Source organism: Alligator mississippiensis, chromosome 1 (assembly GCF_030867095.1).
Source record: "Alligator mississippiensis isolate rAllMis1 chromosome 1, rAllMis1, whole genome shotgun sequence".
NCBI classification, from domain to species: domain Eukaryota; kingdom Metazoa; phylum Chordata; order Crocodylia; family Alligatoridae; genus Alligator; species Alligator mississippiensis.
Window position 1 is genome coordinate 85,206,649 of NC_081824.1, and position 25,165 is coordinate 85,231,813.

Genomic DNA, 25,165 nt, shown 5'->3' on the forward strand with positions numbered 1-25,165 from the left:
ACTGAAGACCCAAAGATATGAAGGCTTAAGAGTCGTAAACTGTTAATACATGAAGCCCACAAGCTCCTGGAAGAGACTGGGGATGCTGAACCAAACCTATGGGCAGAAATAGAGTGGGCTGACTGCTGGGAAAGATCAGACCTATTCCTACAGTATTTTATACCAACATCAAGTCTCCCAGTGGGCACACCTTTGACAGAGAAACATGGGTCAAGCTGAACAGACTGAGATCCGTATAAAGATGCTTCAGAATAACACTCTACAAAATGAACATCTTGGACAGCCCCCTGTGTGAACTCAGTGTCCAGCCAACAGCACAGCACTTAATCAAAAACCACAATCTTTAAAAATGCCCAGACAGGACAGATAGAATCTGCACAATGAATGATGATACTAGATATCTGACATCATACAAAACAGAAAGATCTTTGAGCCAATTTCTAATCCACGAGTTGACATTCCCTGTGATCCTGAGACTGCCTAACTTAGTTAAGAGCCTTTGTGGAGGGACCTTGTCAAAGGCTTCTTGGAAATCCAAATATACTATGTCAACTCGATCACCTCAATTCACCTGCTTACTGACACCCTCAGAGAACTCGAGTAGGTTGGTAAGATATGATTTCCCTTTGACAAAGCCATGTTGATTCCACCCCAGTAAGTCATATTCATCCATGTGCTGAACAATTCTTTTTTATATTATTATTGTTTTTACCAGTTTTCCAGGAACACAAGTTAGGTTCACCCAGCCCGTAGTTCCCCAGGCCCCCTCTAAACAGTTTTTTTTTTAAATATTGGAGTCACATTAGCAACCCTTCAGTCCTCTGGCACCAAGGCTGGTTTTTGTGATAGGTTGCATACTATAGTTAGTATGCAACCACATGCATAAATCCGATTTAGATCCGGTTTGGCAATTTCCGATCTGAGCTCCTTCGTGATTCTAAGGTGAATGTCATTAGGTCTTGGTGATTTGCTACTGCTTAGTTTATCAGTTTCCACTATGACCTCATCAAATGAAACATAAATTTGTGTCAGCTCCACTGACTTGTCCCTAGAGAGGAATGGATCTGGTGTCAGAATTTCCCTATCTTCCAGAGTGAAGATAGATGCAAAGAACACATTTAGTTTCTCAGCAATGGTCCTGTCATCCTTTAGCACTCCTTTTACATCCTGATCATCCAGAGGCCCAACTGACTTTCTGGCAAGTCTCTGGCTTCTAAGGTACTTAAAGGAATTTTTGTTGTTATCTTTTGCATCTCTAGCAAATTTCTCCTCAAATTCTTTCTTAGCTTCTCTTATTACAGTTTTACATTTGATTATCCAGAAGTAATGCTCCATTTTATTTTCCTCATAGTGTTTGACTTCCACTTTTTGAAAGAAGCCTTCTTTCTACTTACTGCTTCTGCAACTCTGCCATTAAACCATGCTGGCTTTCTTTTGGTCCCCTTTCCTTTTTTTTTATTTTTCTTATTTGCAGTATGCATTTGCTCCGTGCCTCCAATTTGGTGTTCTTAAGCAGTTCCCATGCTGCTTGCAAATTCTTTACCTTCTTTGGGGACCCTTTTAACTTTTAACTAGCTTCCTCATTTTGGTATAGTCTCCATTTTAAAAGTTAAAAACTACTGTGGTAGATTTTCTTCTCATCTCCTCTCCTACATGGATGTCAAACCCAACTGCATTGTGGTCACTATCTTAGCCAGGAAGGCACATAAACTCTGTGAAAAAATGTTAAATCACAAAAAACCACAACTAGCAACTGAGTGATGCTAGAGTAAGAGGGCCCAATAGGCTAGTGGTTAGGGTACTTGCCAGGGACTGAGAGACTTAGATTTTAGGTCTACCTCACCTAGATAGTGTTTGAACCTACATCTCCAACTTCCCAGTAAAGTGCACAAGCCACCAGGCCATGAACAAGGCAAGGCCAGGAACATCTTTCACATGTCCTGTTGAAGCTGTCTGAAGGCCATGCAGAAGCTATCCCACTCCTATCTACCAGTTTTATACAATGACGACTAAATGAAAAAATGCCTTTGGGGGAAGAAGCAGGAGTCAAAACCCAGGGCACACTGCCTTCCAGGACAGGTCTTATTTGACTAAGCCACACCTGTATGGCTGTTCCCCTTCTGACCCCATGTATTTCACCCTCTTGACTCCCAATGGTCCAGCTCCAACAGAAGAAGAAGAGAGGACCTAAGGAGTGGAGCACTTTGCTAGTAGTGGAAACCATAAGCTCTAAACGCCCTCTGGATGAATATAACCTGCAATCCATACCCCATCTCCTAAGCTAAAAGATGAAAGGCCTGCCCTCCCCCTCCTCAGTTTTGTTATTGTTGTGATTTATATACATTCCTGAGGGAAAGGAGGGTCCAAAATACACCTAAATGGCCAGAAATACCCCTAACATAGCTAACTTCAGCTGTGTAAGTGCTACTTGTCTTCTAAAGGCAGAGTTGGATTGAGGCCTTGGCAGCTACAGGAGCCTGACAACAATGCATAGTTCTGAGGAAATGCCATCATTGATATATGGAGGCAAGGTGATTTTGGAGGTGACATCTTTTATTGGATCAACTGAAGATACTATTTGTCGACAATACATTTAGAAACAGCTTTTGTGTTCCAAAAACCACAATTTAAATCTGATTATTTTGATATTAAAGTGCATCCACATAGAAATAAATCAAAATCACTGTAGAACGGTTCTGTAGCATGCAATGGATAAAATGGAAGAGGAAATGTAAAAGGTTGTGTACCTGAGATGCCATTCATCTCCACTCTAGGAGGTACACAGACAACCAAGGTCAACTCATTTTCATGTATGCCATCATGAAAAATATTAAAACACAAAAGCTAATTCAACAAAATGAATCCAGACTAGAAAATGTACTGCAAGGAACAATCCATTTATTTACAGGGAAAGAGACTGAATGATCCAATAATTCTTTTCTTACTTTACTTCCTTTTATTCCAATTTGGAAAAAATGACTGAAAAATAAATGGAAAAAAATAAGGGAAAGCAAATACAGAAATTATTTTTAAATGTATTAATAAAACATGTAGATTACTAATATTAAAACTGTTATATTTGCTAACTCCATCAATTTTATTCTTCACCTGGATGCTTAACTACCTTTTTCTGTTATAGTGACTACTAACAATGTATTAGTACTCATAATAGGTTTTGCTAACAGCAAAACAATGAAACATGATCAGCTAAACTGTATTGGAGGAAGGTGACCATGCAAATATATATAGCTTAGAATTAATTCAAAATATTGCATTACTATACCATACTAAGACTAAGTGATAGATTTTTCTTCTCATTTTTTGGCAATCTCATATTCTAGTCACTTATTAACTAGACTGAGCAATAGGTTGGATAAGATTGCCAAGCAAGTTTGTGTGAAAGAACTGCAAAAATCACTGCATTACTGGCTTTTATAAAGTTGCAGAGAAAGGACTGTGTCTGAATCCTTATTACAGTCATTTTACTCCACTACAGCACCAACAGCAGGAGCAGAGACAGGCACCAATTCTCAGAAATGAAAAGGAATGTGAGATCGACAAGTAGGTTCTGATTTTTTTTTTTTTTTTGAAAGACCACATAGACATTTGTTTCCAGGCAAAAAATGCAGCTGCAGGTTTAGTAGCATTAGAACAGAATTAGCTTTATCATGCAAGCTTACCAATAGAAGTGCTCCTCCACCATTTTTGTCACTGCTCTAGAAACAGCTCTTTCATGTGGACCAAGGTTTTTATTTAAATTCACTCCAAGTTTCTCTTCCAAGAAGTCAATAATGAACTCACTGCCAGATACTTTTTTGTGGTTGTATTCAATCCAGGGCATTTTCCCTTGAGGGGAAAGTTTTCCATCAAAATAGTTCTAAGAAAAGAAGCAAGTAAAGAAACAAAAAACATACACAAAAAGCCCTTCAGCTTCTGTTTAATCAGAATAAAAAGGTGCAATTATCCAAATCACAAAAGCAATATTCTAATTTCAAGGTAACTACCAAACAGCAACAACCTGACTCTAAGTTTAGGGACAGAAATTACACATAAACAAGTATAAGGGATCAGAAATCAGTTCAGATCTGTAACGCAACAGAAGTTCAGGGCACATAAACCAGTTTCAAAATGGTCAAAAACGGTTTACGATAAATATGGATGAATGTAGCATCAGACTTAATTGATTTGGGTTAAATCAGTTTATTGAACTTCTGTCCCAGATCCTCTCCGGATTCAAGATAACATACAGTCCCCCAGCATCCCAGGATGCTTTGCACCTCCCCCGCAACTCCCTTCTTACAGGATGGGTGGGCTAGCCTTTGCCCAAGCAGAGAGGCTTGGGCCATGCTTTTCTGCTTCGGTCAAGCAGGGAGATGTGCTCTACCACCCCCTGGCTTCTGGTCTAAGCCATTGCAGGCATGTGGCTGCATTTCTCAAATCAAAAGTGAATGTCTGTTCACTTGCTTATCAGTTCAATCTATACAGCTTACACTAACCTGCACAGATTGAATCAATTCAGTCTCAGGCTTTTTGACTGTCAGTACTTAGCCTAAAGGGAAAAGCAAAAAGTTTTTCCAGCAAAAGTAATGCTAAAGCAAGAAAATTTACCTGTCATTTTTAATACCAAGCAGGAGGCCTGATCCTGCAATGTTACTTGCCCTTCACACTTGCTGTAGCATGATTTTGTATTAATTATTCTATTAAAAACCAAAGAGGATTAAAGGCATCCAGCATCCCACAGCACAGGACCCAATATGCTGAAGAATTTTCATCACAGAACAAAAACCAACAACAGTATTTGGGACTTACACAAAACAGCAATTTTCCTCTTAAAAACACTTTATAAATATTAAATATCCTCATAGCCCTGAGATAGAAAATGCAAATCTGCATACGCATACTGAAAATGGGAGAAAGAGGGACTAAAGTCCACCTCAATCTTCTCAAGAGCGGCAATAGGCAAAAATCCCAAAGTCAAGTGCCTCCACCTTCTTTCAGGCCTTCAGTAAGCCTAGTTTAGACAGACATTCCTAGCCTCTTTGGCTAGGAAGGAAGTACAGCTTTATGAACCATCTCAGCAGTTGACATTCTGCAAATGTCACTCATTTACTTCAATCAGATCCACAAGAACCAGGCATGAGCCTGCATTCCCATTAAAGTGCATGAGATTCCATACAGGCCGGCATGTACAGATCGGACTGCACTACCAGGGCCTTACTGCACAAGTATTATCTCCATTTTATCATGCCATGATGCCCCCTGGTGGTTCCACAACCATGCCCACTCTGCCCCTAGGGCGCCTTCCTGTCTCACCTGCCGCGGCTCGATGGAAATATAATGATAAGAGCACGGGAGACTGCCCTGGTCTTACTCTAATGACCACCCAAATTGTGGTCATGGACTTGTGGGCCAAATACATGGTTCCATACCTCCCTACACCATGTCCCATGCCTCATAGATAGCATCCTCACAGATGTTCAACCAATTGCTGACACAACCCCTCGCTGGGCCTTCCGACCCCTTGGCCTCTCAACCCCACTCCAGTTGCCAGACCCCTCAACCTCTCCTCCAGCCCCTTTCTGGGCCCGTAAGCCCTTCAGTCTCATCCAACCATTTCTTGGGCTACTAGGCCACTTGGTCTTTCTCCCAGCTCTTCTCTGGGCTCTCAGCTCCTTTCTGGTCCCTTGTCCCTCAAACCCGTCCAGCCCTGCACTCTATTCCTGGCCCCGCACTGGTCCCACCCTATTCCCTGGGCCTCACTATAGGCCTGAGGCCCCTTGCTGGGCATCACAGTTCTCTGGGTGAGGCCCCCTATGGTCCCACCCTACCCCCTGGGCCTCACTATAGGCCCGAGGCCCCTTGCTGGGCCTCAGAACACCAGGCCTTGGACCCCTCTGGTCCTACCCTTTATTCCCTGGCTTCTGGCTGGGCTGCTGTACTCACATGATCCTGGTCTTCCCTGGTCCCTCACTGGGCCTCTGATCCCACATGATCCTGATCTTCCCTGGCCCCTCACTGGGTCTCTGGACCCATATGATACCGATTTTCCCTGCCAAGTGCTTTTCTGTTGGGATGTGCTCCCCTAGCATTCCCCCTCCATGGTGTCATCCACAAGGCAGTGGGAGCTGAAGCTTTCCAGCGGTCCATCCTCGCCTTTCCCTAGAGTGGCCCAGGCATGGCATTTCACGGAGGCTGCTTCGCCACAGGTAGCCCCCACCATGCTAACCAGCTCCTAGTAGGGTGCAGTTTCAGGTCTTACCTTAGATCAGTCTTCACACCTCCCTGATCTGGCTCACCCCTCTCTGGGCTCCCCCTAGATGTCCAACGCCCCTCCGGAGTTGTTATCCACTGGGCCCCCTGGCTCCATCTCTCCTCTGAGTCCTCCATCTCTGATCCCAACTCACTCTTGGACCCACTGGCCATTGTCATCCTGGTCTGCACCCCTCTTAAACCCTTTCGTCTCTCAGCTATGGCCCCTCACGGACCTTTGGCCATGGCCTCACCTCTACTGGCCAACAAGCCCACCCGGCTCTGGCAATCTCCGCTGTGGTCTGTTTCAAGCATTGGCCTATCCTGAGCCCTGCCCCTGCACAGAGATTCGCAGGGTCAGTCCATTGACCATCAGCCCCCTCACCTCTGTGGGTCCACCCTCTTGGGCCCCTCCATAGATCACACTCTCTCTGCAGGCTCAGAGCCCTCCTTAGGTCTTCCTACACAACCCTTTCCTTCTTTGGTTACAACCTGGCCCCTCAGTAGGCCCACCAACCCTCAGACCCTCTCTCAGGAATTGCCTGGTCTCTCATTAGGCCCCTGTACACTCAGTCTCTTTCTCTGGGCTCATCTGGCCTTTCAACAGAGCCCAGGCAATCAGACCCAGGCAATCTCCCATATCTCACCTGGACCTTCAATAGGCCTACACACTTTCAGCCTCTCCCTCAGGGCTTGCATAATCTTTCACTATACCCCTGTGCACTCAGCCCCTCTCTTTCCAGCCTCATCTAGCCACCCAACAGACCCTAGGAACTCAGCCCTTCTCTCAGGGCTCTGGACCCCACAGTGGGTCCCCAGGAACCTCCTCCATCCCCTTAGTTCCTACCCAAACATCTGGATGTCCTTCTCCTTGCTGGCATTCAGGAGTGGCAGTCTTTCTGCTCAGTGATGTTCCTACACCAGCTCCCAAGATGTTACTGCCAGCCTGCTCTCAGGGTCTAGGCTTATACCCTGTCTAAACCTAGCCCACCTCCAATCAGGTGCCTCCTTTGATCAGACCGAGCCACACCTGCTGGCCCCCTGGGTCAGCTGGCTCTGCAATTAGCCCTGACCCCCACCGGCCAGTGGTTCAACAGGCTGCCTAACCGCTTAAAGTGACAGGCACATCAAGTGCCCTGCTACATTAATATTAACAACATATCGTACTATTTTTTATTATTGAACTTTGGAATAATCTTGCTGAGTCTTGTTATTATGTAAGAATCTCCACCTACATTCAAAAACAGAATAAATTTCAAAAACGTAGCAAAAAAACTCAGAAAAACATATACCCTGAAGGCTCAGAATGAGAAGCCAAATAAAAAAAATTAAAATTTAGTGCACTTTTAAGTCTTGTCATTTTTAAACCAATCTAATTTGTTTGAGGGCCTAATCCCTGGTTTTTTTAAGTTTCACTGTCAACAATGCCATGGCAACATGGTTAGGTCTTCAATATTTATCTTCCATTAATCTATTATAGATTCATTAAGGGATTATATGGACAAACAGCTCATTTTGCAGCCAGAAGTACTAATGTCTCCATCTCAATGGGAATTCAGCAGAAGATCTTTTAATAGTACGCCACCCTGACTACATTTTGAAATACAGATGCACAATGTATTACAAATGTGTGGCCATTTCTAGGCACATATTCCCTCTAGATCAAAATACAAGAAATAATAAGAGAATATTGTTGGGAACACAATGCCTTCTGCTTCATGCCATTTTGGGATTCCTGCCCAGCCACACACATGATCTGAAGATAAAAAATATGATGCTAGATATGCAAAAATAATGCAATAGGCATCACCTGACTTGCATATCAGGGGGAAGGAATGATGGAAGATGTGCTGGTTCATAGTAAAAATGCAGATTACTTGAAGTAAAAAAAATAAATATTTTATCTACCATGCAGAAGAATTAATCGAGAATTATATTAATTCTATAAAACCCTATTAATTATGTATGCAGCACTGCTGGTTTAAATCTCTGCTAATTTCCACAAGCTTTTTGTTGTGATAAAAATATCAATATTTTGAGCAGTTGTTAGGTGTTCGTAAAACATAAGTACAATTTTTTTGCTGTAATACCAATAATCAAAGTGGTTTCATTAAAAAAAAGTTAGTGGAGGCTATATACACTATATTTACCTGCATCCAAGATGACCCTGAATTTAAGACAAACCGCAAATAATAAGATTCTATACATGGAAAATTTATAAAATTTGTTATAATTTTCCACATGCAGAATATAATTATTGGAGGATGACCTTAAAATTTCTCCCCACCACTTCATCAGGGAAAGCAGTGGTAGGGGAGCAGCAGTGGGAGTTAGGCGTAGGGAGAGGTATTAAGGGAACAGGCTGCAGGAAGAACAGGTGGTGACAGGTAGTAGGGAGGCAGTGGGAGCAAGGAAAGCAGTGGAGGGATGGGAGGAGGCAGTTCTCTTCCTGTTGCCTGCCCTCCCCACCCCTGCTGTGACTGCCCCACCCCTGTAGCCTCTGCTCCCTGCCTTCACCCATCATAGTCTCAGGCCCTCGGACCCCCTTTCCTCCCACCGCATCCTCTTCCTCAAACCCTACGCCTCTCACCTGCCCCAAACCACCTACCCTTGCTCTGGCAGCAGCAGGCTCTGTCACCACTCCAACCAGGGGCACAAAGCACAGCCCCAGCTCAGCCCCATAGCATCAAGATAGAGCCAGCATCATTGCTATAGGGCCAGGCTCCATACCCCAGGCTGGAGTAGGGACAGAGGCTTCTGGTGCCAGGGCAAAAGTAAGTGTCGGGGGCGGGGGGAAGATGGATGAAGGAGGATAATGGAAACGGGAGAGAGGACAGGGGTCCGAGGCTATAGTGGGGAGAGGCAGAAGGGGCAGATGGTGGCAGGGAGCCAAGCAACAGGTGTTGCTGTGGCTCCAACCGAGGGGCTGGGGTGACAGCTGGAGCTACAGCAGCTGCCTGCCCCACTTCTGCCTTTTACTTGATTAAAAGATGAGGAACTTTCCCTTCCCTATGTTAAATAGGAAAAAACTTCATATTGGAATCAAGTAAATATGGTAATATGCACTTCTGTATATACACATGCATATGCACTTGTGTGTTAAGAATGATGTTACCACAACATTAAAGGTTATACTTGAAAGTACAAAATATTTAGGAAGCACAGCAGGTAAGGTTTGACTAACAACAATGGCTTAATCATATCACATGGATTAAACTCTGATGCATCTTAAATTTCTTTGGTATTCCCATGTTTGCTTGTAGTTTGCTTGTAGAATGAAGTATAATTCATTTTTTGATATGCTAAGACACTTGATATCCCTCGATAAAAGTTACATTACAATGCAGATATTTTAAGCCAAAAAACCTTAATATTTTTAGAGCTGCTACCAATTGTCAGCAACTATCAGTTAAACTCTCACTTAGGAGTCAGTCCAGCTGCAAACCAGTGAATAAATATGGTATTGTTATCAAAGACAAAATCCACCCCAATATAATACCTGTAGTCTAAAAAAGCAGTTGTGAAGAAAGCTCCTCTGAAGCTCTGGAATTTGCAAGCAGAATTTCATGGGACATCTGGGGTTTATTTTACAATGATTTCCTGAAGGAATTAGCCCCCACCCTTCCAAGTACTGTAGCATGGGGGGGTTGTCTGTTTAAATCCAATTCTAAACAAGTATAATAGACTTTAAGAAAACGGACCGTTTTGATGGCCCAACTTGATCAGATTCTAAATACACAATCTTGACTTCTTTAGGAATAATTACTGCAGCCAAAACTGTTCCCTTCAAACTTTTAGAGGTTAACATTAAAGTTCCCAAACTTGGCAGAAACAGTTGCAATTGTCCTGAACAGACTGGATTAAATAAGTTTAAATAGAAGCACCCTGGATTCAGAAACTCAGGGAACTGATGGGCAGGATCCCCTGCGAGGCTAGTCTGAGGGGGAAAGGAGTCCAGAAGAACTGGATGTGCTTTAAAGAAACCTTATGGAAGGCACAGAAACAAACAGTCCCACACTGCAGGAAGGCTAGCAAGTATGGCAGAAGACCAGCTTGGCTTAGCAAGGAACTCTTTAGTGAGCTAAAACACAAGAAGGGAGCTTACAAGTAGAAACTTGAACAAATGGCTAGGGAGGATCGTAAGAGTATTGGCTCAGGCATCACGAAGGCCAAAATTCAAGTGGAGTTGCAGCTAGCAACAGACGTGAAGGGTAACAGGATGTGTTTCTACAAGAGTGTCAGCAACAAGAGGAAGATCAGGGAAAGTGTGAGTCCCTTACGGAATGGTGGAGGCAGCCTAGTGAGAGATGATGAGGAAAAGGCTGAAGTACTTGGTGCCTTTTTCACCTCAGTCTTCACAGGCAAGGTCAGCTCCCAGACTACTGCACCGGGCAACAGTTTGGGGAGGAGGTGAGAAGCCAACAGTAGTAAAAGAACAGGTTAGGGACTATTTAGAAAAGCTGGATGTGTACAAGTCCATGGGGCCGGACACAATGCACCCCCGGGTGCTGAGGGAGCTGGCCAATGTGACTGTAGAGCCACTGGTTATTATCTTTGAAAAAACATGGTGACTGGGAGAGGTCCCAGGTGATTGGAAAAAGGCGAATATAGTGCCCATCTTTAAGAAAAGGAAAAAGGAGGATCCAGGGAATTTCAGACAAGTCAGCCTTACCTCAGTCCCTGGAAAAAATCATGGAGAAGGTCCAGTTAGCATGGATTCACCAAGGGCAGGTCATGCCTGATCAACCTGACTGCCTTCTACAATGGCTCTGTGCATGCGGAAAGAGCAGTGCACATGACATACCTTGACTTTAGCAAGGCTTTTGATACGGTCTCCTACAACATTCTTGCAAGCAAGCTAACGGAGTACAGGTTGGATGAATGGACTGTAAGGCGGATAGAAAACTGACTGGATTGTTGGGCTCAAAGGGTAGTAATCAATGGATCCATGTCTAATTGGCAGCTGGTATCAAGTGGAGTGCCCCAGGGGTCGGGCCTGGGGCTGGTTTTATTCAATATCTTCATCAATGATCCAGAAGATGGGAAGTAGTACACCCTCAGCAAGTCTGCAGGTGACACCAAGCTGGAGGGAGTAGTAGATACACTAGAGGGTAGGACTAGGATTCAGAGTGATGTAGACAAATTGGAGGATTGGGCCACAATAAGTCTCATGAGGTTCAACAAGGACAAGTGCAAAGTCCTGCACTTAGGATGGAACAATTCCATGCACCAGCACAGGCTGGGGAGCAACTGGCTAAGCAGCAGCTCTGCAGAAAAGGACCTGGGGGTTACAGTGGACAATAAACTGAAATAAACCAACAATGTGCTCTTGTTGCCAAGAAGGCTAACAGCATACTGGGCGGCATTAGTAGAAGTGTTGCCAGCAGAGCGAGGGAAGTGATTATTCCCCTCTATTTGCACTGATGAGGACACATCTGGAGTCCTATTTCCAATTGTGGGCCCCTGATACAAAAACCATGTAGACAAATTGAAGAGAATCCAGCGAAGGGCAACAAAAATGGTTCAGGGGCTGGGGCAGATGACTTTCGAGGAGAGGCTGAGGGAACTAGGCACATTTAGTCTGGAGAAGAGAAGAATGAGGAGGGATTTAATAGCAGCCTTCAATACCTAAAGGGTGCTTCCAAAGTGGATGGTGCTAGACTGTTCTCAGTGGTAACAGATGACAAAACAAGGAACAATGGTCTCAGGTTGCAGCAAAGGAACTTTAGGGTAGATATTAGGAAAAACTCTCACTAGAAGGGTAGTAAAACACTGGAACAAGTTACCCAGATAAGTTGTAGGCTCTCCATCCTTGGAGATTTTTAAGACCCAGCTAGACAAAGCCTTGGCTAGGATAATCTAGTTGGGGATGGTCCTTCTTTAAGCAGGGGGCTGGAATAGATGACCTCCTGAAGTTCCATCCCAACCCTAATTTTCTATGATTTTATGAGAGCCAAACAAAATGTTTTGATAGTCCCAAATTCCAATGTTTTTATTTTTTTAGAGGAAAATTTTAAATGTTGATGTATTTTTCTGATTTTGAATTACTTTTTTTTTTTTTCAAACTTTCAGGAGGTCTCTCAGAATGGACACTAGTTCCTAACCTTGGCCCTAACCAAAATGCAGCCTGTAGGCACAGGCCAGAGAATGAACTATAAATCAGAGTCACAGTTATTTCTCTGTTTCTCACAGCAGTGCAAGGGACAGCAAGTTATTTAAGTCCTTTTCTGAGAAGACTATTGCTCTATTTTGTATACCCAGCAGGCTACAGTAGAGAACAAGAGGGGATGCCAGCCCTTTCCCTCGCTGTCTGGTACCTGTCACAAGACAAGCAGCCTCCTGCAACTTGCCAAAGATATTGTCATCATCTGAACAAGGCAGAGCAAGAAGTAAACATACCTCTAACACTCCCTTATTCCCCTGTGGTGCTAAATAGGGGCTCAAACAAAAAGCACTACAAGCTAAGCTATTTGCTGTTTAATTTCATAGTAGTGCATTAGTTACATAGTACTGTGTTCTCACTCTATGAGGATAGAAAGAGAGACAACAGTCACGGACACTAACAAAGTGGTGGGGTCAGGTCAAGCCAGCCTGGAAACAATCAGCAATCAGTAACAATATTCAAGACAGGAGGACTAGTAAAGCAGCAGTAATACAGGCAAAAAGCAAATACATCAGCTGAGGAGACTGCAATGGCCTATTGGCAAAGATGTTCAACAAAAAATGGACAAGGAGTTCTGTCAACAATTGAACCAACCAATAGTCTGTCAAATATCCTTGCCATGTGTGGAGGCCTGACTGAAGCCACAGTGTTCTCTGGAAGGTCAAGAAAGGATTAATAACAAGGTATGTGTTTCCTTTTCATATTTTCTTACATACTACACACACCCAAATAAGACAAAAACCTTGTTTTTGGAAAGGCAGAATGCAGGGGAAAAAAGATTTTTCCAGTGTTATGACTACATAGAGCAGCGATAGAGCCTAATCTTCAGCTGACTCACACTCCCCTTCCTCCTCAGGCAAAAGGTACCATTTTTACCCTTTCACAGCTGGATTACCAAAATCTCTTGGCTGCTCAGCCAAAAGCTGAAATTGTAGCTGCTGTTGAAGCTGCTGCTGAAGACTGAGGTCAATGAGTGGATCTAGGATTTAGAAACAGGCTAAAAACAATCTTTAGGGCTGTACAATAAGAGAAGAGAGACCAGGAGTAGCTAAATTGCTAAAGAAAGAATAGCTTGATTAGTGGAATATCCAGATCATTAAAAAGGGAGAGTCATTAACACCTGTTGAGTAAAGAGACATTACCAGGAAATCAGGTAGATCAGAATGAGCTATGAAATCAGTTGATTCTCTTAGTGCTATCTGAATAGAAATGATACTTCTGACACCAGGCAGGTGGCTTTAAATTTTGAGTGGAGCAAGAATCAAAGGTGAGTGACCACACGACTGCACCTCTCCCAATCTGTCCCTTCTAGACTCTACCCTTTCTACCATGCAGATTCTGGAGGGAAAAGAAAGAAAAGAAGCAGCAGACATCTTACAGTGTCTCCATGCTTCTCTTCTGCCCAGAAAATCAGCTTTCCCACTTAAGACTTATATCCCGATTTTGGAAAGTTAATGTTTTGGTAAAGAGTGTGAGTGGTATGTAAATAAATGTAGGTAGGGCACATATTTGCCAGCCCACAAACCTCTAGCATGTACTAAATGCAAGAAGGAAGAACACCCTGACTGACCTGAACAGGAGTAAGTAAATGTTATATTCTAGGCATGTCTACATGTGAAACTAATTCAACTGAAATAAATTCAACTGCCTGGGACCGACACATTAAGCCGGGTCAAAGCAGCCCCAGCTGGCAAAGGGCCCCGGGGGAGTCAGCCTGCCAGCCCAGGGCTCCTCCAACCTGGATCAACATGCTGCACAGGGGCTGGCTGTGCACAAGGGTGCTTCAGTGTGGGGCTAGCCAGCAAGCAGCCCCTGCACTGAAGCACCTTCATGTCCCAGCCAGCCCCATCAGCCTCTTCACATGTGTTGCGCTGCACTAAATAACATCACCATAGGACACTACTTGTGTTGACAAGTACTAAGCTATGGCAACATTTCTTAGTTTAGGGCCTAATAGGGCCGCATGTGTAGACGCTGAGACTTTACTGCAGAGCTAATTAGGCAACTCTGCAGTAAGCATCTTGTGTAGATGTGCCCTCTATCTCTTTATGATATTAAATATTGAGCAAAATATTCCACAGTCGTGATCGTACTGGTGGATCCTAGGACCACCACAGCACAACAAAGTCCTTCCCACTTGTTCCTGTTCGCCTAAGCTCAATCACATCAAATAGGCAGACTAAGAGGGGTCCTCTAAACACGTCTCAGTCTAATAAGTGTTGCTAAGTAATCCTGGGGTGGCTCTAAGGCATGCAATTAGGACCTGTCCAAGTAATCTACTTCACCCAAATGCCAAGCTTCTCTATGGATGGAATGGGAGCTAGTGGGCAGGACTTATTTCCAGTGGCAGTCCCAGTGGCAGTAGGGAGACTGTATGATGTCTAAGTATCACCTTCTGCTTCCCTCTATTCACACTGAAGGGAAAAAAAACTGCGATAAATTAACCAAATAACTATTCCCTACCCCATGATCATTAAAATTTACCCTGCAGAGAATGATAAATGATTCAGTTCAAAACTGTGCTGTTTCACAGTCCAACTAACATAGGTTTCTGAGCAATCCTAAATATTTCCCAACAATTTAATTCCATCTTTATTTGACATGCCTTTTCCTTAAGATGCTATCTCCAAAAGCATCTTAATACCTTGTTCATAGCAAGTAAGATGATACAGATTATTTCAGATATTAGAGCCGCTTCTTCAACTCAGAAATAGCGGACCAGCTTAGAGAATAATAGTTGGTTCCTCAAAAATACTTTTTTTCCCTCATTCTGCTCTCCCTGAAGTCATTGACAAAACGAATGCCCCCCATTATGGTTAAGAGAAGGTTCCCTCTTGTTACTAGCACGATTCAGTGACACAACAAAACCATGCTTAAAGCCAATCTGCCCAGTAATAAAAAATGGTGCTTCCCCAATGTCAGAAGACAGCCATAATCCATCTGGTTCCCTCTCTCCAGCACTACTGATTTTACAATGCATGTAGGACCAAAACAAGGAAACTTCTTTAATTCACATCAAATTTTAAAAAGCACACTAAAATCAGATGGCCTGAAAGCTTTTTTGTCAATAACAGCTTCAAACTGAATGGGGGCAAGAGACACAAAATACCTCAGATCCTCAAAATCTGTACAATTTTTACTGAAACTGCACTCAGATGTTTATTGTTTCAGCCAAGCAAGGTGTAGGGGTTTATTTAAGAAAGGAGGTGTCCCAAGGGTACGCTCACATATACATTTGGAGCCATTTCAAAATTGGAGGGGGATCTCTTCCTCCTAACCAGGCAGCAGCTGTTACATCTTTACAGTGACACAGGTACAAGCAGGGAACAAGACAAATGCAGCAAAACAGCTCCAGACTTAACACTGCTTCATCCAGAGTTAGAGCTACATTTGCATTGCTCCTGGCTTCTCCACACATAACTGTTAGGACATAACCACTGCTGTGTGTTCCCAATCAGCAGGTCCCCCTTTTGAAACAGCTCCAAATACATGCGTCCTTACCTCCAGACAACATCCTGTGAGGCACAAAGAAGTGTCTCAAGTAGGGGTGCACAGATATGTCAGTTGGCTATCAGACTGGCACCGATAAAAAGAGAAATGATGTTATCGACTATCAACTTTTTTTGGTCGTTGTAGGCAATAATTATGGCCACGTGCCCAGAGCACCCTGGCGAGCGTAGCCCAGTCCCCGTGCCCCACTGCCAGCCTGAGCCCATAGCAGGCGACAGGTTCAGGTGAGCAGTGGAAGGGAGAGGGGGCACCAAGGAGTGGTCACAGGGCACCACACTCAGCAACAAAGGACCATTACTGGCTCCTGCCACGGCAATGCCATGTGCACAGCAGGGGCCTGAGCGACAGGGCTGTGCAGGACTGACGGGATTGCTGCAGAGACACTGAGCTGTGCACAGGCAGCATAAGAAGCTGCACAAGGGACAATCCACTCCACCAGGCACCAGATGCCTTTGCAAAAGTGGCTCCTCCCCAGCAGCCATGGGTGGCCCCACAAAAGCCCAGGAGCTCCTGGTTAACCTCCTCCTAGCCCTGGCCAAGCTGGCTATTCATGTCACCAGGAAGGAGGTTCTGGCCAAGAGGGTCCCTGGGGACTGTGAGGCCGTTTTCCTGGGTTTCCTCTGGTCCTGTCTCCAGGCAGAACACCACTGAGCAGCAGCCACTGGCTCTCTAGCTGCATTTGAGAGTTGGTGGGAACTGTCTAGGGTGCTCTGCTCGGTGTCCCGAGGGTGCACTTATTTTGACCCTCTGACCCACACACACGTTCCCTTCTTTCATTTTTTGTCCCCCACATTCAGTTATGGCCTTCCATCTATCGCCACCCTTAAGTGGTAACCTGTTGTAATTTAGTGGGGTATAGGCCCATGTAACACAAGGTCACAAATAGGCCAACAGCCATGGGAGCTTAGTTGCATGGGGCCCACCAGTGCTGAGACAGCAGCGTGCTCCAAGCATGCCCAGCACAGGTCCACTCCACCTGCCCAGGATGGCAGCATGAGCTGCGTGGAGAGCAGAGCTGCAGGTAGGAGTTGTGGGTAAGAGGGAGTCATGCATGGGAATAAGACAATCACCACCTGCCTCATCAAGGGCTGAAGCAGGCAGGAGGCATATGTGTTTGTTATAAACGCATAACAAATAGAAAAAAGGTCTATTTATGTCAGTAGTTTAAAATGCCTTGCACTACTACTAAATATCAGTTATAAGATCAGCATTGGCCAATGCAGTTGGTTAATCATTGGTTATCAGTATCTGCCAAGAAAATCTTTATTAGTGCACCCCTAGACCTGCACAGTGAACAGGCACACCAAAATGGACCTGACAGGAAAGCACCAAAAAAAGCCTGCTATCATGCTCCCATGATGCACTGAGATAAGCAATGCTCTGTGTACTCCTGATTTGACAAATGATGGCAGGACAGGTGCATGTGACCACATGAACCCACTACTGGCCAAAGAGGACTACATCAAGCAGTTCCCTCCAGCTGCACGTAAGGCTCCATGGTAATATCAATACAAAACAAAGCAGGTCAGTGCTACTTGAAAGCACACACATTGGCAAAAGCACTATAGACCTTGGGCAGGAGGTAATGTGTCACAATATCCTGCCAAAGAGGAAGACTCAAGAGTGGCACATGCACGGTTGTCCATTAATGACCTGCAAGAATGTGTATGCTCTCTCTGTAAGTGCATAGGGCACTCCACTGCCTAGGTTGGGATTCACAAGCAGGGAACAGCAGGTATGGGGAACTACACATCCACGGTGTGGAAGGCAGGCCTAGGGGTAATACTATAGGTGTGGACTTTAAACCTGTCCAAGCTGATGGTATCATTGTCAGTGGTCATTGTGGGCATCCATCATATCACATAATGTTGAATCACTGACCATGCCACTTGGGTTGGGTGGTTCCCAAGACTGTCAATTCCCAGTGGAAAGGGTGAATTTTGGTCTATCAAATGGAACGTGCAATATAACCAAAACATGTCATTCACATAAAGGGGGAGAAGACATTAAATTATATAAATGAGTAGTGACATCCCTGTAAAAAATAGCCCAGTGATAAGCTTCTTTTCTACTGCAATTTGATCTGCCTTCTGCCTGGTAAGCCACATCCTATGGAACAATGTTAATCATTCCAAACCTCAGAACTGCATGAGCAACCACAAAAAAGAAAGTATAATCTGCCAAAATATGCTTTTCCTCCCACAAATGTGCCATTTCATACCCAAATTACACTGTTCTGCAGGCAGTGTCAGTAAAGTGTCTCCTGGTCTTGTGAAACATCTGAAGTTCAATAATCTATGAGCCATTCAAATTGGAATTTAAAACTATGTACCACTGCAAGGGCTGGAATTTTTCCCTTACCAATACTATAAAGCACATGTTTTATGTATTAGTTACATAAAATTTTTTGTTACCTCTGAAATGCTTATGCTTGTATTCCTACAGGAAAGCAGTCAACTTTTAGAAATGGATGGTTGCACACAAGAAAATGCAAAACACTACAAAGCATTTCTAAAATATTTTTTCCTATAAAATGTGTGACATCAACAAATACTTGCCCTGAAACATAGCATCAAAAGTTCCTAAAACCCCTATAGAATGACCATCTAGCTTATTCATTGCTCCATTGCTTGACAGTAATGTAGTCATCCTAAACTTTGCCAACTATAAGATTTAGTACACCTCAGGGACTTTATCATTATCATCATCATAATTTATGGTTGTTGTGATTCAATATTCATTTTATGATCTTACATTCACACAGGACTTTGCACACATAAAAATATATTTCCCATGCTTCAAAGAGCTTACATTTTAACACACGTTTGTCACAGCTGTGTTAAAATGCAGTGGAATGAGAGCTATTCTGTGGCCTGGTCTGATTGACTAATGGAAGAACCAAAATAAGTTGCTTAGTTTTCTCTCTCTCACCCCCTGATCTAGCTTGGGTTCCATCCCCTGCAGAAAGACAGCACCTCATCTTGCTCAACACTCACCCACACTACTAGGGAATGAGTGCCACTATTAAGAAGTGGTATTTATAGGCTCTGAAAACAACACCCTCAGCTAGAGGAGCTGTGCCTGCAGTGAACGGCCCTATATGTCGGAAATTTTTCATTGCATTTTAGGGAGACCTCAAAAGTGAAACGCTCCTGGGAAAGAAAAATGTCAACAACTTAAGTATGATCTATTTAACATAGTGAATTTTGTAGGCTAAACAAAACTAAACAACAAAATATTTAGTACATTTCAGACATCATTTAGCATGACACACAAAGTCCCAAAATTAAGTCTCCAAATACACACAGATTTACCATCAAGCAGTGAACTCTGAAACTGCCTGAATGTTTAGACCAGTCTGCTTACAGTAGGCCCATCTTTAAGACCATATACCTTAATAACAAGTGTTTAGCTCCCTTTCTGCATATACAATTTGCTTAGTGAGATAAATATTCTGTCTACACATTTAGCATTACATGCAAGTTCAGTGAGACAATGTAAAAGAAAACAACATACTCAAGTTTACCTGGTAGGGCAAATCAGCCATCCTTAAATAAGTTTCCATTTTCAAACAGAAAGGAGATAAACTTGGAACACCGTTATTGGGCCTTGAGAATTGATGCAGTATAATGGCATCTTTTGAATCAACCTCTTGCTCTTTCCTGGCAAAAACAAAACAGAATTTTAAAACAGGGCAAAAAACCCAGACTATATTATGTGCCATACATCAATATATTAAGTGCATACTGAAAACGAATGGCTGAAACAAAACATTCATCCCCCCCTAATGGGCTATTGTAATTTTTTATTCATCAAGTCCAAAGTCACTAAAAGCACTTAGATTCCTGAGTCAGAATTCCAAGAGAAACCTTAGCTCATTCTGTAGTGGAGCTATCTGAAAACCTGGCAAGAGTAAACTGATAAGACAAAATAAGTAAGTGGGGGCCTTATTCTCCCTTCCTTATGCCTTGTGACAAGTCAGCGTAAAACACTCATTCTGATGTGGTAATATTCTGTACCCATTCTGTGTAGCTGTAAATGACAACACAAGGTACAAGGCAGTGGCAAAAATCAGACTCTGCAACTGCATTTCATTCAGCCAAGTTCCTTAAAAAAAAAAGAGATTCTCATAACTCCAGATCTTTCATCCCCACTTACAGACTCACTGCCTTTTTCTGTAACCTCATCATTACCCTTGGCCTAGTTCTGCCTTCTCCATATTTCCACCTGTTTTTAAGGCATTCATCACTCTGCACTTGACTGCCCAAATACACACTGCTTTGACTCCACCCCTGCTGGAAACTTTGTCCCTTCTTTCCTTGACTTTCATCTCTAGCTTCTGGAGATCCAATTCTCCAAGCTCCTGCTCCTACAAAGCATGACTACATCACTCCTGATACTGATGAGATCTGCTTGCTACTCATTCATTTTTGGATCCAAGTCAAAGGGTCTTTCTCCTTTTTTTAAACCCTTGCTGGGCCAAATTCTAGTCTCAGTGAGTGCGTCTACACCAAGGGTGGGCAATTATTTTGGGCGAAGGGCTGCTTACTGAGTTTTGGCAAGCCACCAAGGGCCACAAGACAGGCAGCCAGGGGCAGATAAATATTAAATGTCTAAATCTTTTTAGGGGCCCTGCGCACCAGACAGAATGGCCTGGTGGGCCGCATCCAGCCCACAGGCCACAAATTTTGCCCATCCCTGGTTTACGCAGTCATTAACACACCATAGTTACTGTGCATTAAGTTTAGGACTTGCATAACCAAGCATTAAATCAATGCACAGTAATTGGCACTGCTGTGAAGTAGCACCAGAGCACAGCTTTTTACAGACACTAACTGTGCAATAGCCTAATACTACTGTGCAGTAGCGCATATTAGCACGGGTTTTTTCCAGCACACTACTGCGCAGTATTATTAGGCTACTATGCAGTTAGTGTCTTGTGTGGATGCACACAGTTATTTAGTAATACAGAGAATTATGGTAGATGTACACCAGTATAATTAAGGGCAGGACTTGGCCCAAGAGCCATGGGACACATTAAAGTAAAAAACAAAAATAACATTGGTGTAAAACTGATGTTAGAGGAGAAAGAAGGTCTGTGGATTCTCCATTCCCCTTTACTCTGCCTCCCCTAACTCCACATGCATTTACCACTGTTGTTATTATAGCCTTAAAGTCAGAGGCTCCTAACAGCTTAAGCAGCATTTTGGAATCTCTCGCCTCAGCAGTCTCTTTTGAAATGTTTTTCTAAAATGTAATTCTAGGCCTTCAAAAGTCTTTTACAGTATCTGCCCACAGTTATTGGAGATACTTCCATAGAAGCATATGGGTGCTGCACTACCATCAGCTGTAAGTGAGAATGAGGAGCCCGCTTCCTATTGATTCTTTTGGAAACAGCCTCTTCTCTGACTCAAGCCCTGATTTTAACCCTTACTCACTATTTTGATGTCATATACAACTTACGTCTGTGATGTGTTTGGGACGTGGCTTCCACGAAAGATACTGTACAAAATAAATCTGTATATCATAGCCAGCAGCCTAAGCACTTCTGCTTACCAGGATAACAATGATTTTAACCCTCAGAAATGATACCTGAACCATCATAGACTGTATTTACAGCTTTAGGAGCACTATTTTATCGTGCTTTTCAAAATGAGCTACTAGCAATTGAAATTTGAGTGCCAAAGTGCCAAAAATGCCACTACTTTAATGGCCTGATTTTAGAGATAATTTACAGCACAACTTTCTCTACTGTAAACTGTAAAACATTCAACCATATATTCACTATCACTAGAAGGCTGTATAAGAGGCACATAGGTATCAAACCTGCGAGCTAGAGCTTAACATTTTTTCCAGAAATCTGAAATATACTTGTCATATGTCAATTGCAAGGCATTTAATTAAATATATCTGTCCTCTAAATGCAAAGACTGAATTATAAAATCATCCCTACATTCCAGATGTTTTTAATTATCATATTTTCTGAAGGCTAGATATATTTTCCAAGAGCTATGTTTATGTGGGTTTTTTACTGTAAGCTGAAAGAAAATAAGGCAATCAAATCTGTTTCCCTCCATGATGGTGGTTTTAAACTATTATCAAAATCAACATTATTTTTGTTTACCTTATCTTGTGCCTGACTGATTGCCCATTAATATGAGCCCAGTGTGCATCTTTTTTTCCTCCATAATGAGTCCAGGAATATTTCCTGTATTTTGCCAGTCTTTATATTATACAAGCAGTTCTCTGATAAAGCAATTATGGTAATGGTGATTTACTACCATAAATTACTGCCCTATTATGCAGTAAAATGGCTCAATAAAAAGTGAGCCTTAGGGTCAATAATGGTTTGAAGTTGAACCAGTGTTGTTTTTCCCACAAAATGTCAGTCTCCTCTGTACATCTATGGTAGCTGTACGTAAAATCCCCTGAGATGGCTTTAAACACACAAAACCATTTGCTAACAACACATCACCTCCTATGCTTCCAGGTCCATCCTTGGGAAATCAGTAGTTAAAGCCACCATTTTCCCAGCCGACTGTATTATTTGTGTAAACAAACTGCAGAGCCCCATGCAACTATTTACTTCTGATCCAAGCCTATAACAAACCCGCCCATGTGTTTTTTTCTTTGGCTTTCAGGCTCCCTAATTACTCATGGGATCACGGATTTTCAGCTGCAGAGAGTAAACATCACCCAACATGATCCTATCCCCAACCATGGATGCTTTTGCTTTCAAGAGGCTGCACCTGGCAGGTTGATGCTGCACCATTCACAAGAGTGGTACCATCATTTGTTTTTGGGGCTGGCTGCTAAGAAGGCCTGAACAGGGGGCTGTTTGCTGCTAGGCAAAATTACCTTCTTGAAACACACAAGGGATGAGGAGGCTTCAGAGCATGACAGTTTATTCTACTATGCCCTGGCACAGCAGCTAACCTTGCCAGAGGAGGGAGAATATTTGATGAATCATAGCTCCCACCTGTCTCCTTGCTTTAATCCCCAGACCCCATCCAGCAGTCAGGCCAACCCAGGTAGCTGCTTACAGCTACCACCGGGCTGAGGCCCTGTCTGCAGAGGGGCTGGGTGTTGAGCTGCCTAGGACATGGGGGTTTGCCTTCCTAGTGGGCTTCAGCTTGCCTGCATCTCCCTTGGAGCTGGGCACAGGCATGGGTGAACCAGGCAGCTGCCCAGGGCCTGGAGAGAAAGGGGGCCTGAAAATGGTGAAAATAATGATGATTATTATGATCATGATCTCTGGCGAAGGGGGGCCCGATAATAAAAGTTTCCCCGGGGCCGCCAGGACGCTAGGTATGGTGCTGATCTCCCTTATGGGGAGTTTCCATCTGGTCCCACTTTTAGGATGCTGGCTTGGAGGAAAACCCCTTTTGCCTCTTCTCAGACTGAGGTCTCCTGTCCACGAATTCCCCAAATCAACGGGTGGGAAGGGACCTCAGGAGGTCACCCAGTCAAAGCAGAGCCGTCCCCAGCTAGACCCTCCCAGCCAAAGCTTGGCCCTAACACCTCGGCGGGTGGCGCTGCCATGGGGCTGCCTCGGGTCTTGGCACCTGCGGGGCCCTCTCACCTGATGGCCAGCAGCTCGTGCAGCAGGTAGGCGGCGGCGGCCAGCAGGGCCCCGCCGGTCAGGTACAGCGTCTTCTTCCACCACGAGTCGGAGCCCAGCCCGGCCATGATCCCGCCGTAGTCCTGCAAAGGGAAGGCGATGATTTCCCCATAAAAGGCGTCGGGCTCGTCGGCTCCCGCGCACAGGCCGAGGGACAGGCTCTGGTTGCGGCTCAGCCCCACCACGCAGCACCGGGAGGAGGCCAGGCCGACCCCCCAGGGCATACTGCGCGCCGCCTTCGGCTGCCCCGGGCACGGCCCCGGCTCCGGCTCCGGCTCGACCGCATGGGAGGGGGCCCGGCCCTGCCCGGCCCGACCAGCCCGGGGGCTGCTCAGCGCCGTGGGGCGGCGGCGGCGGCGGCGCTGCGGCTCCTGGGAACGCGCTGCAGCATCCTCGCGCTGCGGCTGCCGCTCGCCTTTGTCTCCGGGCCCCGGGCACAGGGCGGCGGCGTGATGTCACTGCCCCGGGTGCGGAGCGCCGCGCACCTGCCTCCCGCCAGCGCGGCCGCCACGGGCGGGGCGGGGCAGCACTCACCGCGGGCCCGGCGCGGGGGGGCGGCCGTGCTGGAGGCACCGGCTTGCGGCGCCGAGCTGCTCTCCCTCGGCCGCCCCACGGACACAGCGACGGGCACGGCCCGGACACGTCACGGGCTGCCTCTGCAGGGGACACGCGCGCACCCGCCACCAGCCCCCCCGTGACCAGTGCATCTCCCCCCCGACCAGGACATTCCACCCCCGGGTGACCAGTGCATCTGACTCGGGGCCGGGCTCCGGGTCAGGCTCAGGAGCCGGCTCGTCTCCCCGGGCGCAGCAGGACAAGGACCAACTGCAGCGTCTCTTGAGAACCGGGTTAATGCAGCGTCTGGCCCGCGGGGGGGGATGAGCATCTAGTACGGCTGTGCCTGCTGTCCTGGGTTAGGAGCCGGGTCTCTTATGAACCCAGTACGTATTAGCTTTAGAAAACATTTGGTTTACATATGTATGTGGGCATGCATGGACAGACACACACATACACACACACAAAAGCTTCTTATATGTGTGTGTGTGTGCGTGCGTATGTATATGAATATATATATGCTCATGCTCAATAGCTACTGATACACACATCTCTATTATAAGAATCTGTTATTCTACACTTGAATATGTGTGTACTCATGCACATGTATATGTATATATGTGTGTGTGTGCATGTGTGTATCAGTAGCTTCTGAGCATAGGAATTGATATATATTGGGAGCATGAGAATATATAAATATATATCGATATATACACTGGTGATGTGCAGGGGGTGCATGTTGGTGCACATGCACCCCCTTAGAGAAGCATTCTGGGTTGCTGCCAGCAGCAATCAGCTGCCGTTGCCCCCCCACCCCCCTCCAAGTATTAGGAGGCACCAGTCACCCATGGATATATATACACATGTATATATACATGTGTGTGTGTGTGTGTGTGTATACACACACACACACCAGTAGGTATTGAGCATGGGAGTTAGGGGTACAGCGCCTGAATCATAACTTCCTTGACCTTAAACACTGGGAGCTGTAGGTGAGAGAGGAACAGAAGAGGAACCCCCCTCCCCCTGCCCCAAAAAAAACAAAACCCTGATCATACCCAGTTTAC

At 44.8% G+C, this 25,165-nt stretch overlaps 1 protein-coding gene across 3 annotated transcripts in view; it reads right to left on the reverse strand.

Annotated features, from left to right (window-relative positions):
• Window positions 1–24,055, reverse strand: part of FAXC (failed axon connections homolog, metaxin like GST domain containing) — a 67,536-nt gene extending 43,481 nt beyond the window's left edge. For 2 of the 3 annotated variants that reach the window (XR_002089939.2, XM_006276070.3), the window contains exons 1-3: window positions 23,505–24,055; window positions 19,449–19,584; window positions 3,681–3,877 (exon numbers count right to left, since the gene is read on the reverse strand). Coding sequence is in view for 2 of the 3 variants with exons in the window: in XM_006276070.3 (XP_006276132.1) it covers window positions 3,681–3,877; window positions 19,449–19,584; window positions 23,505–23,767 (596 nt within the window). In the remaining variant the exon portion in view is untranslated. Of the gene's footprint in view, window positions 1–3,680; window positions 3,878–19,448; window positions 19,585–22,397; window positions 22,536–23,504 lie in introns of those variants that run through there. The other variant, XM_059732220.1, reaches the window with a different exon arrangement.
• Window positions 24,056–25,165: the final 1,110 nt, after the last annotated feature.